Genomic DNA, 13,927 nt, shown 5'->3' with positions numbered 1-13,927 from the left:
GTGTAATGGTTATGACGCTCACCTTGACAGCGAGAGGTCGCAGGTTCGAATCGTCATGTTTTTAGGGTACCCCACCTAGGCCTATTATTAATATTTGTATTATGGATTAAGAAGCTCATTTTTATGTATAAAAGAAAATCAGAAATGTACAAACATCACCTAGCTCTAAAGATGTAATAAATGGCTGGCAAAGGTAGCACCTGACACGAATATTTGAGAAATATGATGAAAATAAGTTTGTCGGTGCTCATTTATTTATTGTTATTGTTATTCTTTTTCATTTATAACTTATTAGCAAGGATAACATTTCAGTAATATACATACAGAATATATACTGTTTTCAAAATGATCCTGGTATCTTATAAAACTACCAGAAAAAATTATTATTATTATTATTATTATTATTATTATTATTATTATTATTATTATTACTATACTATTACTATTATTATTGTTATTAGGCCTAATATTATTATAAATATTATCATAATCCGAATCATCCTCATCATTATCATTACATCAAAATTATCGTTACCTTCCTATCATTAATATTATTATACTTTCTCAATAATGAACTATTTAAAAAAACTGTTGTAAATACGATGTCCAAGATCATAAATGTAAGCACTAAATGGCAATAATGACCTGAGAATACTTTAACCAGGTCTCCTCATTTTTATAGCATAGTTGAACTACTACTGATATATTACTACAAAAATATAACCATGAAAACTAAACGTCTAGATGATGAACATAAAACAAAATCGAAATTATTAATATTAAATAAAATGGAATAAAACTTAATATAACGGTAAATATGTGTTTGGTAATGATGCGGACTAGACCAAAATGTTGTGCTGCCCGGCAGAGTAACATTATTGGAAATGAGGTTTGGATGTTGGTATTGGCTATTGTTACATGAATCTTAAACCAATTCCAAATTCGGATTGGTTGTTACTGTATGTATAAATTGGACAAGGTAAATAACATCCAATCAGAATTAAGCCTAGGCAAAATTCTAGGATTCATTACCAATCATCACTGTCGTTGGTAAATTATTGATAACAATATCGTTACCAGTGGCGGCGCTAGGATTTCCCCGACGGCAGGGCAATTCCTCCAACAGGCAGGGCAAGTGTTGTACTTTGTTTGCTCAATGAAATAAAATATGCAGAGTTGTGAACTGGGAGTAAAAATGTTTGCTTTTTAATCTCACGTTCCCGGTGAAATCCTAGCACAGAATATGCTAAAGGTAATTAAGGGATTCACTAATTGATCAGCTTCCCAGTAATACGGTAAAAATAGAGTTAATATATGTCAAATGCCACGCAAGACAAACAAAAATAACCAAACTGAAGTCCTAAACCGAGTTATGTTTCAAGGAAGTGAAAGAAAGAGACGGCTATTAGCCATTAAATTTCTTAAATTGCGACACATACCAGCACATTTACCAGATTTTGCTATGAATGTGCAGGAATTTTCTTTTGTAGAATTAACAAGAAGATAATATTGCCCAATCAGGTCCTCGATCATCGTTTTTTATGAGAATGAAAGTAAAGGCGTTTCCGCCATCTTAAATACGGTATATAAAAAATATATTTGTAAGGCTACACATGATATGGAGGCAATGTAAGTTACAAATTAGTAATCATTCAACAATTCCGATGTATTACACCAGAGACGGGTAGAGTATACTGTAAAACGAACGTAAGATCATATTCTGTTATATATGATAAATATTTTGGAATGCAGCTGATTAATTTGTTACCATCTGCTAATCATGTGTGCCTGGGTTTACGTTATTTGTGTGTACTTTTTCGTTATTTTATTGTTCTATGCTATTGAATTCACTTTGAAAATCTGCTGTGTGTTTGCAAGTCATTAATTGTAATGTTATATTTTTGCAGAGAAACATTTCTTTGATTTAGCATTGAAATCAACCAAAGATGCCGAAGAAGCGTCGCATTCTATATGGGTCTTCCATTGCATCCACCACAAGTGAGGCAGGAGAGGGTGTTGATATCATTTCCATCGAAAAGGAGGAGAAAACGAAGAACATATTGCATGCAGCAGAGATGGGTGACTTGATTACGCTCAAAGAAGCGATCGAGAACGCCGACGAAGCAGAGGTTGAGTGGATATTACAATTACACGACTATAAAGACAGATCTATTCTAGAAGTTGCAACAGAAAATGAACACTGGGAAATTGTCAACTATGTAATCACTAATCATGGACAAACCCAGAAGATACCATGGAACACGGTATATGAATCACTTATGCTTGCCATCAGCAAGGGTTACCTACGAATTACGCAGTCAATACTGGAACATTCTATGTTCAAAAGAGGCAAGGATCGGAACAGACTTGGCTCGATATCGCATTATTTTGAACAAGTGAGGAAAAATTCAAAGTTCGATCATGACATAACACCACTGATGCTGGCCGCCCACTACAACGACATTGATATTATTCGACTATTTTTGGCCAGAGGAGAGAAGATTAAAACACCGCACCTCAGCAGCTGTAACTGTGTTGCTTGCGAAAATAAGAGAATGTTTGATTCACTGAAACATTCGAAATCACGAATTAACACGTATAAGGCTCTAACCAGTCCTGCATATATCTCGTTAACCAGCTCGGACCCAATACTTACAGCATTTGACCTATGCAGGGAGCTTGATATTCTCGCCTCCAAAGAAAAGGAATTTAAGGTTTGTAGATAGTTTTCCAATCAGTTATCAATGGACAGGCAAATATGCAAGAAATCAAGGGATTAACCCATGCATATATATACACCCATTCATTCAGCCATATATAAGCCTAAAGTCAAAGCTGTAATGATAGTCAACGTAAAACTCTCTGTGAAGATGTAATCGTTTTTAGAGTCTACTAATATGTAAAATACATATAATTTTTTTCTTCCCGACGAATTATGGTTTTTCTCCTCGACGGGGGGGGGGGGTGTGGTGGGGAAGCTATCCCTGAAGGAAGGCTTGGAAGGGGGGCCCCCGTCGCACAACCCCTGTTTCTTACTATTGAAACTGCATTACGATGTTCGGAACTTTGTATACAACTTTACCGTCCTAATTTTTAAGGCTGTTGTATTTAACGCATACAGCTTATTATTCTTATTCTCTAAATTTCTCTTATAGTAGAGTTTGTAAGTTGCTGAATTTTTAACATTGTTTAAACTCGCAACTGAATTTTGTTTGCTTTTGCATCAACAAATAAGTTAACAATGTTGTCTGCTTCATCACGCTCACTACTAAGTAGTGCCAAAGCAGATATCTCGCTTGTTTCATCGTGGCTCTGAGATATGACAGGATGAGCTTTAGGCATGTAGTCATTACAGAATAGAATAAAAGAAAAAGAGAAAACGGTCGAAATGGACTGGAAAAAAATCACAATATAAATAAAAACAACTACATTCAAATTCTTATTATTAACTGGAAAATATTCATGCCTGACAACAACATCAATTTCGTCGTATTTTTCTAAAAACTTATTTTTTTTTACTCTTTTTTTCTGCCATTTTAGCGCCCCCTCTCCCAAACCTGGCGCCCGGGGCACGTTCCCCCACCCTTTGACCCCTAGCTACGCCACTGTAAATTAGCTTCTAACCAAACGTGTGAACTATTTCTTCGTTAGAATGTTTACAAGGAATTATCAGACACATGCAAGGAATACACATCTGACCTTCTGGACATGTGTCAAAGTTCACAAGAAGTTGACAATCTGCTTAGCGGAGGTGAGGGGTGTTTGGATCAAAGAGAACGACTGGGACGAGTTAAGTTGGGAATCACATATAGGCAGAAACAGGTAGGCCTAGCTTATGCAGTATTTTTTACATAAAAATGTCGCCCTCTATCACAATATTAAAAAATAACCTTTTGATACGGTAGTTGGCACAAGGCATTTTATTTTGTGTTATTCTTAGTGTTTACCCCGAATAAATCCCACTAGCCAGAATTATATAAAATCCTAAAGTATACAATTTAAAAGAAAAACGTTGTCTATTTAACGTCCAGTTTGTTGCACATGCGCATTGCCAACATCAACTGTCGACTTTATTTTATGGAGAACTGATGTCAACTTGGAAAGACGCTAATATATTCATACGATTCCTGATGAGTGTTGGTCTGTCGCTCGGTCTGCCTATTTGGATATTTGCTTATTGGATATTTCCGCACAGTAAGGTAAATACCCAGCTAAATATTGTACGTTGTAATAGCGTTCAGTTTTGTTTTCAAAACTTTTGATAGAAATGTAAATATGTGATTATTACGTAATTTGTGACAAATTAGCGTTCGCAAATGTTGCTGCACAACTCCAACGCGCTTACAACTTCAGCTGTTACTGTTTTGTGTTTGCTGGGTACCGGATAAAAAATAACAATAATAATTAAAACTAGCACGCCTCCACGGTTTTGCCTGCCTGCACATTTAAAGCTGAACTACGAACTGTATACCTTTACAACTTACATAGAGACACTATTGAAGTTGTTGATATAACGTGTCAAGCTATAATATAAACGAGTTCGATTGAGTTAATATTAATAGTAATAGTGTAGTTTTATATATCGCACACATCCATCTAATGTAAGGTGCTCAGGGCGCTTGATATGTGGACTAGGAACTCGACCAAGTTACTTCAATCTTCATCAGTAGAATAATAATAATAATAATAATAATAATAGTATAATAATAATTATAATAAATAATGATAATGATAATAATAGTAATGATGATGATGATGATAATAATAATAATAATAATAATAATAATAATAATAATAATAATAATAATAATAAACAGGTCAAATATATGAAAATTTAAATACCAATAACATTCTAAATATTTTAAAAAATAATTGTTTTACATCACCAGAAATAATAGTGATGGTGTTAAAATGTCAAATATCAAAGCTAATATCTGTACTCTTTCTGGTACATTTTCTAGTCTTAACTTTATTAATTTGTTTCTTGTGGTTTCTTTTCAGCTGGGCAAGATACTGAAAACACCTATGGTGAAATTCATACTTCACACTGTTTCATATATTGGTTTTATTTTACTCCTATTTTTTGATTCAACGTTGATTGAAGATAGATATGATCAAAGTCAAAGCTGTAATGATAGTCAACGTAAAACTCTCTGTGACGCTCTTTGTAGCTCAGATTGTTTAATATTCGACATGGTTTCTAGGTCAGGATTGTGCAGTGGAGGATGTAATAATGGATGTTTGCGCAGACGAGTCCCAGAGGTTTCGCCACTAAGTACCGTCATACTTATCTTCATTCTAGGTAAAATCTATGAAATGCTTGTTTTCATGATGAAAATATCATTATGATAATGTTATTAAGCCTAATGATAGTGATAATGTTGATGATGATAATAATACAGTAATCGTAATAATAATATGAGTAATGCCTTGCCCTTCCACATGTGATTGTACCGAAGACTCAGTACTTCCCAAATACTTACGAAAACAGTGATTCGGATGGGAATTGAACCCACGAGCTCTAGATAACTAGCCTGGTGCCATAACCGCTAGATTACCGAGCTTGCGCTTAGTGACTAGTGTTGAATCCGATCACCAATTAGCAGAGGGTACTGCAAATGCTATTTTGATGTGAGTTTACGTCAGAAAGAGGGAAAAATATAGTACATTTACGTTTGTATTGATCATATATCAATATTAGGAATATTATTATTGTCATTTTGACTTTTAATATTATTAGTATTACAATAAGGATATACCGGTAACAGTTATAATTATGATTTCGATATTATGCTGATTTATTATTTTAAATCATTAATTATTTGTATGATAATAAGAGTAAATATTGTTATCATTATTAGTAGTTATCTGATCTACATTTTCAGGTTATTTCTGGAATGAGATAAAGCAGATTTTGCAAGAGGGCTCAAATCGGTACTTTTCATCCGTGTGGAATTGGTTAGATATTTGTATGCTGAACCTGTACATTGGTTACTTTTTGCTGAACTTAGTAGCGTTACAAAAAGCTGCAAGTGCAGAAACTTTCTTCAACAACTTCAACGATTCGTGTCCTACTTTCATCGAACCAAATACACATGTCAAGGATCATATTTACTTTTTGTCAGCAGGTTTGGCGAATTCGATATACAGAATATATTTTAAATTTTTGATACAGTAAACTGTAATCATATTCGATATAGTGTTCAGATAATGTTAGTTTGTTAGTAAAGCTTAACCATTTTTGTTCTTTGTCGGAACATTTAGATATACGGTAATAATTATATGAAGTATTGGTGGTAGTGATGATGATGATGATGATGATGATGATGAATGTGATGATGATGATAATGACGCTGTGATGATGACGCTGTGATGATGGTAGGGATAACGGTGAGAGGGGAGGTGTTATAGCACTCAGTGTTGCAGATATTATATGGAAAGTCACGTATAAGGGTAAACCTAATATATTATTAATTTTATGTTATGGATTATATAGTTCTCCTGCTACAAATGTTCGCTTTTATTGTTGCATGTGTGTTTTGTGATTTTATTTCAGATCGTAGGCTGTGGAAACCAGCTGATCCCACGTTGATAGCAGACGCAATGTTTGCCATGGCAAATGTTCTCAGTTTTACCCGGGTAGCTTTCATTTTACCGGCTAGTGAGTTCCTAGGACCTCTGCAGATATCGTTAGGCCGAATGCTCGGCGATGTCACAAGGTTCCTCATCGTCTTCATGGTAGTTTTTCTTGCGTTTTTCTGTGCTACGTACAATTTATATGGTTACTATGCTGTAAATAAGGGCGATGTTACAGACCAAGATAGTGGAGCAGTAAAAGCCTTTGCTTCGTAAGTACGCATGTTTTTAAAACATTTCGTATATAAACAGTAACTTCGTAAGTTTTAAAAATCCCTAGCCGATCTATTCATTATTTGTCAAAGCGTATTTCCTTTTACCAGAATAATAAAATACGTAAGTAGATAAAAACGGATATCGTTTTTTAAATATTTTGACAAACTTCGTTGTTAATTTGTAATATTTTACACCGAAAAACCTTACCAACCACTGTAAGCCCCTGGTTAAAATGTCGCATAAAAGGTCGCACACAGTAGCAGAAAAGCAGACAATTTACTGTCATACAAATCAATTAGGGACGACACCTTGCCTAAAAGGCCATATAAGAAAAAACATGCCAATGATAAATGCCCTGGCGTCCCCATTGTATGGTACAGTTCTGTTGTCAGCACCTATCCCATCGTGCCTATATCGTATTGGTATTTATGGTCTAATGGTATGATACGCCTTGATAGCGAGAGGGTGCAGGTTCAAATCCCGCCAGAGATACATTTTCTATAGGCAGAAGAAGAGATAGGCCTATGCTTGATACGATTAACGCTTATTACATATAAGGTGTTTCTATTTTAACAAATGATAGAAACTCAATTTTAGGAACAAATGATGTTATAAACGTATTAGGCATAGCCCATCAAGGAAAATGTTACTTAAAAATTATGTGAAAAATGTTTCTGACAGGATTCGAACCTACAACTTCTCGCTGACAAGGCGAGCGTCACACGTCTAGACCACAGAGACCTACCAGCATAATATTGCCACAGATTCTATTCAACCAGATACACTTCAGCAAACAACTGATTTACGCCCTCTCCTGCCGGAGACATTTTTTCACACAACTTTTTTGTTGATGGATTATGTATGATACGTTTATAAAATCTGTGTCACTAAAATTGGCTATTGTATCTATCGTTCACCTATTTGTTTATATTTATACGCAGCACATTATACAGAGATAAACTCTAAACCGTCTTACAGTAATAAGTGAATTCGATTCTTCATAAGCTCACAGAGAAGTACATTTTTTTAAACTATTTTGATAATCGTATCGCTTGAACATTACAAACCCTTTCTTCTGTCTCTTATACACATCTAGATGTGTATAAGAGACAGATATAGGCCTATATATACGTATATTCATCCATCGCATTATCTGCTTTATTAATCTACGCATTCTATATTTTTGGAAGATTTCAAGTGACAATGTTGTCGTTGTTGTGGGCGTTATTTGGTCTTGGAGATTCTAGTGATTATGACATACCACGTGAATATAAACATGACATAACGCAAGGGTTTGGAACGCTCTTACTTCTCGCGTACCATTTCGCTATGGTCTTGGTCATGTTGAACATGCTCATCGCCATGATGGCGGCATCCTTTGAAGATATCCAGGTATAATTTGAGTAATTCGTGATCATCATGTTATGGTATTATACTATATTAAGAATAGCAGTAGACCTGTACTAACACAATAATAGCAATAATAATAATAATAATGATAATAATAATAATAATAATAATAATAATAATAATAATAATAATAATAGTGATAAGTAAATTGACAGCAATAATAGGCCTAATAATAGTGAACATTATTATTATTATTATTATTATTATTATTATTATTATTATTATTATTATTATTATTATTTTCTTGTAATGTTTAAATCTTAAATTTACCGTGCACCCGTGTCCACACTACATAATATATAATAAAATAATATCATTAATCTGATGAAACTGTTTATATTCCTACATCAGGCCGATGAGGACGTTGAATGGAAATTTGCAAGAGCTAAGCTTTGGATTTCATATTTCGAGGCCGGTACGTTGCCTGTTCCATTCAATTTGGTCCCCAGTCCTAAGACAATGTGGGTATTGTACAAATCGGCAAGAGACCGTATTCGGCGCTGGTTGGCCAGAAGGCGTGGACATGGTTTGGAACGCTGGGAGAGAAAAAGAGATGACAGTCAGTTACGTGTGCAAACTCAAACGGGAATTGGCGGAAGTGAAACGGTAGGTCATCGACACTGTTCTTGTGCTTATAGGCCTAGTTATCAACCGACTAGCATCGTGCGGGACAGTTCCGCAATTCAAAGTGATTTTGGTTGAAACGCATTTTGCAAGAGTACGTACGCCTTAATAATAACCCATAAGGCGTACGGTACGTACGACTTATAAGACGTACGTACGACTTAATAAGGCGTGCGTACGCCTTAAGCGTACGTACGAGTTAGGAAAATAAAAAAAATTTACCATGTCCCTAGCTTCGTACAGCAGAAACACATGCGTGATCATAAAATTTGTTACGCATTTAGCACAGGTCTATGCGTGATAACAAAAAATGTACGGTACTGTATTTAAAATTAGAAGAAATTGTTGTTTTTTTTTTAAATATAAAAACGGTCATGCAGTAACGTGAGTCATTAGACAGTATTTACGTGAATACTTCATTCATTGACGAGTTACTAAAAATTGATCAGTGTGCCTATTCATTTTTTTTAAAGTAATTAAATGTTTGTGTACATAGTTCGGGTGCTCAAATTAAAATGTACATTGAAACTCAAATTGTATGTGGCTTAATTAAAAACAGCTGGTGTAGTTATGCATTTCAAATCTTTCAGGTTGGTAACTCTGCTTACCCCACCACCCCCCCCCCCCACAAAAAAAAAACAAAAACAAAAAACAAAACAGGAAAACATTGATCTTTCTCAGTTAAAAGCATCAAAAGAGACACGTATCGAAACAATCCAGTTTTGATTAAGCCTATAATTTGATTATCACGGGAATTTCCCAATCGATCACTTGCCAATTTCAGAATGTAGGCATTTAGGAACGGCACACGGTTAAATATGAATCCATTTGGCTTGAAAATTATTTTCACACCACATCAGTGGCGCAGTGGCGTCGAGAGGGGGGGGGGGTCAGGGAGGTCGTTGCCCCGGGGCCCGGGTCTACTGGGGGGCCCGGACCAAGATGAAAATATGATACTGATCTTAATCTTTATGATTGATTTTATATTTACCTCTCATTGCATGCAAAGTGGTATGTATATAGGCCCTACGTGTATTATATATATAATTATTATCGTTTATTCATCAGATTATTCTGATACATCTACATTGCAAAAAAATAATCACATGGAATCATATTCATGTATGTGGGTTTGGACAAATAGGGTCTTAGGAGGAGACTTAATTTGGGGAGCGGCCGAGTGGGGGTCCCAACTGAAGGGGGGGGGGGGGCATGTGAGGTGTTGCCCCGGGGCCCTTATCTGGCTCTCGACTCCACTGCAGTGGTGTATGTACTGGAGAGTTTGTGTCCCGTGGCGCTGCACCCTAACCTCCCCCACTGGGAGTTCGTACAATGACTGTTAACAGTACAGTTAAAGCCAAAGCTTACGCTCGAATGGTTCTAAGCCACATCATTCCACCCTTTTTGCCAGTTAGCTCTTCCTTCACTTAATCATCGACCCCCTCCACAAATTTCACTTTTCACCGCACCCATATCAGCTCCCCATGTCAATATGTATTAAAGCAATTAAACTAAGTGAATTCGATTCTTCATAAGCTCACAGAGAAGTACATTTTTTTAAACTATTTTGATAATCGTATCGCTTGAACATTACAAACCCTTTCTTATATCTTATAACAGATGTTAAGCACACTTGGACTGTTCAATATTTCAACACGCGCCAGCATGCCTACGTCTGCACAGGAGAATGAGGTAAAATAAGTCATTATTCATTAATAAGATAATAAAAATAATAATGACGATGATGTCGTATTCATCGTGAATATCTTGAAAGATGATGATGATGATGACGATGATGATGATGATGATGGTGGTGGTGGTGGTGGCACCATTTTCCGAGGTTTGCATTCTAGATGTCGAACATTTTGATCCACATTGCTGATTTGCTGATTTTCATATCACAATATTTGATTTTTTTTTTTTTTTTTTACAAACAACAGGATGTCCTGAAGGGGATCGTAAAACGATACTTATTTCGACTCCAAAGGGACAAAGACACTGACGAAGTTGGCGAAGGTAGGTCCATGAAAAATAACTAAATGTCCTGTCTCCTTTAGGAGGGCGCGAAAAGGGCCCTAGACCCTTGGCATTTTCAGGGTGAAATATGCTCAAGACGCCACTAGAGGGAAGGGAGATGCCTCCCATGCCATCCCTCAGATCTTACATGCAATCACATAGCCTAGATCATGCACAGAACATTCTGAGGTGAGGTTTCCATAAAATTGCTACTGCCGCCGACTTATTTCCTCGACGCTGATTAGTCGGTACGGTAGAATCAGGAGGGCGACGGGGACAACATAGGCCTACACAGTTCACCGTTTTCGGTGGAAACGCTATAGTAGTGACGATGTAGCAATCTTTTGAAAACCAGGCTTATCATATACATCTAAACATTTTTTTTCAGGTGAATTGGACGAAATTAAATACGATATATCAAGTTTACGTTATGAAATCATGCAGAAAATTGATGATGCAGTCGAGGGCAAAACTGGAGAAGGGTTTGGCGGTTCTCGTGGTTCAGCTCCAAAAATGAGTGATCGAATGGATATCGTGGAGAACAATTTGTTTCTGCTAGTTGGAGAAATACAAAAGTTACGACGTGATCTTGTGTTGAATGGATTTGTTGAGCGTCCCGATGACGAGAAATAGGCCTAACTAGTATAAGCATTCATATAAAAGTTGTTTCAATGCGTCTGTCTATTTTTTGCAGCATAGGCCTTTTATAATTTAATAAGGGTGATTCCCTTAACCTAGGTTGCCATAAAATCACTACACGCTATAGCAGACGCATTTCGGCGACGCTCAGTGGTCGTGGCGAATGGAGCTACGCAGTGCAACGAATTCAGTGAAATTGCTGTAACATTGTAGCGATTTTATGGAAAACAGGTTTAAGGCGAATCTATACCATTTGTTTGGTCTCGACATTACAGTATAACCGAATCCATTGATATCAGTTTCGAGCAGTAGTTTGAGTAATTTTGGATGAAATAAAAATGCATTTCTGCATGATTAAAGACAATGAAAGTATAATACACTATATAGCAATATCAATAGGCCTGTTTCTATTTATTTAACGTATCTGATTCAGCCAAGGCTCCTATGCGCTTCACATATATATTTTTTCATGGTACCGTACCAATTTATGCAATTATGTATGATGCATATTGTAACTTTATACGTTAGATAAATTATTAGATCATCTTTATAAGCCTATGTTTGACTAAAGAAAATTGACTATCATATTGTAGATTATTCTGACTTCATAATTTGCTATGAGGTATGCGGTTTGTTGTTCATGGTTTGATAAGTAAAGGCCAAACATTGAAGGCAAAAAAAAGCTAAGTATTTATATAGAGGCTTGATCAAAGATGAACAGCTGTTTTTCTAAATTCTTGATTGATAGACAGCATTAATAAGCGAGGCCAGGAATATAACGTATAAATGCATGTATTACAGGTGTGTATAACATTCTTACTTGGTGTACCTACTTATAAACAGATCAACATTTTGAAATACAATGGTTAATGGTTAATGGTTATTAATTTATAGAGCGCAAAATACAAAAAGTCTCTAAGCGCTATCAGGCAAGTGTAAAGATGGAACGGAAACCAAAACCACAAAATAAAAAAGAAGTGAAATTTAAATACCATGCCAGCACCCAAACCGAAGTATGGGGATACGCCCTCATCGCTGGCTAGGTTAATATAGTTATAGATGGGTTATTTGTAATTTGTATAAATATTGTGTTATGTTCCAACATCACTAAATTGACTAAGTAGGCTGTAACTGACAGAAACGATGCATAAAAAAAGCAATGTCCTCTATGAATTCTATTTTAAAGTACTATTTATGACTTCGTGGAATTTTTGTAATGCATTTATTAACGTTCGTCTATGAAGAAATTTAATGTAAATCAGAATACCAAAGAAAAGGTTGTTGGAATAAAACAGGAATTTGTCGACATTGGTCGTATGAAAATTAACTAATTTTCTGTGGTTCCATAGGCACAGACGATCCGTCCGTTTCATGTTCTGAATGTAGGGTAAGATCGTTCCATAGCCTTAAACATTGGCACACGAAGGCAATTCCCAGTCGGTGAACTTGCTTGCGTTATGATTCCTGAAATTCATGGGAAAAAGGCGCTTAATCCGTTAAAAACTGAATGTAAATACTTTTATGTTAATATTAACTTATAACGGTTGGTTACTGTATTTATCATTTAATCGTCAAATAACTTATCTGATATCAATTTAACATTTTCGGTAGTATTTCTTATTTGTGTCAAATGTTTGAAAATGTAGTATAGTTTCATGATTTCTGTGATTTTACTATTTACTAAAGTGTAACAAATTATTAAAATTATTATTATTATTATTTCTTATTTATATTTATAATTTAATTATTTATATCCGTTCTTTATGGTAAATTTTAAATAATTATTACTATATATCTATTTTATATACTAGTTCCTATATAAGTTTAATATTTAATTTTGTGTGCAGTTATGACTTCAAATGAACCTAATGTATTATTATTCTTATTTCACCATCATTATTATATAGTAAAATATTTGCGCCCTCTATAATTATGTTGATGGCCACTTATTGATAAATATAATAAATATTATGCCTTATAATAATTGAATGAAATACCTTTAGACCTGATTGATTATTGAATAACAGAATTTTGATTATATACATATGACATAGTGTTAGGCCTATATTATATTGAAGTAGTACTGTATCATAATAATAATTTATCTTACGCTTCAAGAGTAAACAAAAATATATGTAGCCTATATATATATATATATATATATATATATATAAATCATCAAAATTAAATACAGTGTTCGAATAAAGGACATTATGGTTCATCGTGTAGCATAGTCCTCACCGAATGTTGTGCTACACGATGCAAGGTAATTCAACAAAAGGACGCACATCTCCGCTCTCGAACATAGCGCGTGCGTACAGTCCTTTGATCTTTACTGTTACATCGACAATCCGATACTAGTTGCGAGTTCAGCCGTCAATTATTA

At 35.1% G+C, this 13,927-nt stretch overlaps 1 protein-coding gene across 5 annotated transcripts in view; it reads left to right on the top strand.

The window, feature by feature from the left end:
• The window catches only part of LOC117110917 (short transient receptor potential channel 3-like), a 20,290-nt gene extending 6,363 nt beyond the window's left edge, over nucleotides 1-13,927 (top strand). For 3 of the 5 annotated variants that reach the window (XM_033253762.1, XM_033253759.1, XM_033253760.1), the window contains 11 exons: nucleotides 1,908-2,714; nucleotides 3,652-3,822; nucleotides 4,032-4,199; nucleotides 5,002-5,302; nucleotides 5,886-6,128; nucleotides 6,557-6,848; nucleotides 8,043-8,244; nucleotides 8,614-8,868; nucleotides 10,507-10,578; nucleotides 10,827-10,902; nucleotides 11,291-13,927. In XM_033253762.1, the coding sequence (XP_033109653.1) occupies nucleotides 1,947-2,714; nucleotides 3,652-3,822; nucleotides 4,032-4,199; nucleotides 5,002-5,302; nucleotides 5,886-6,128; nucleotides 6,557-6,848; nucleotides 8,043-8,244; nucleotides 8,614-8,868; nucleotides 10,507-10,578; nucleotides 10,827-10,902; nucleotides 11,291-11,535 (2,793 nt within the window). In that variant the 5' untranslated portion in view covers nucleotides 1,908-1,946 and the 3' untranslated portion in view covers nucleotides 11,536-13,927. Of the gene's footprint in view, nucleotides 1-1,491; nucleotides 1,708-1,907; nucleotides 2,715-3,651; nucleotides 3,823-4,031; nucleotides 4,200-5,001; nucleotides 5,303-5,885; nucleotides 6,129-6,556; nucleotides 6,849-8,042; nucleotides 8,245-8,613; nucleotides 8,869-10,506; nucleotides 10,579-10,826; nucleotides 10,903-11,290 lie in introns of those variants that run through there. The other 2 variants (XM_033253763.1, XM_033253761.1) reach the window with 2 other exon arrangements.

The sequence above is a fragment of the Anneissia japonica genome, unplaced genomic scaffold (assembly GCF_011630105.1).
Source record: "Anneissia japonica isolate Jap-2015-1 unplaced genomic scaffold, ASM1163010v1 scaffold277_len1293397_cov203, whole genome shotgun sequence".
Lineage (NCBI taxonomy): Eukaryota > Metazoa > Echinodermata > Crinoidea > Comatulida > Comatulidae > Anneissia > Anneissia japonica.
Note: the sequence above shows the minus strand (reverse complement) of the source record. Positions and strands in the feature narration are given on the sequence as shown.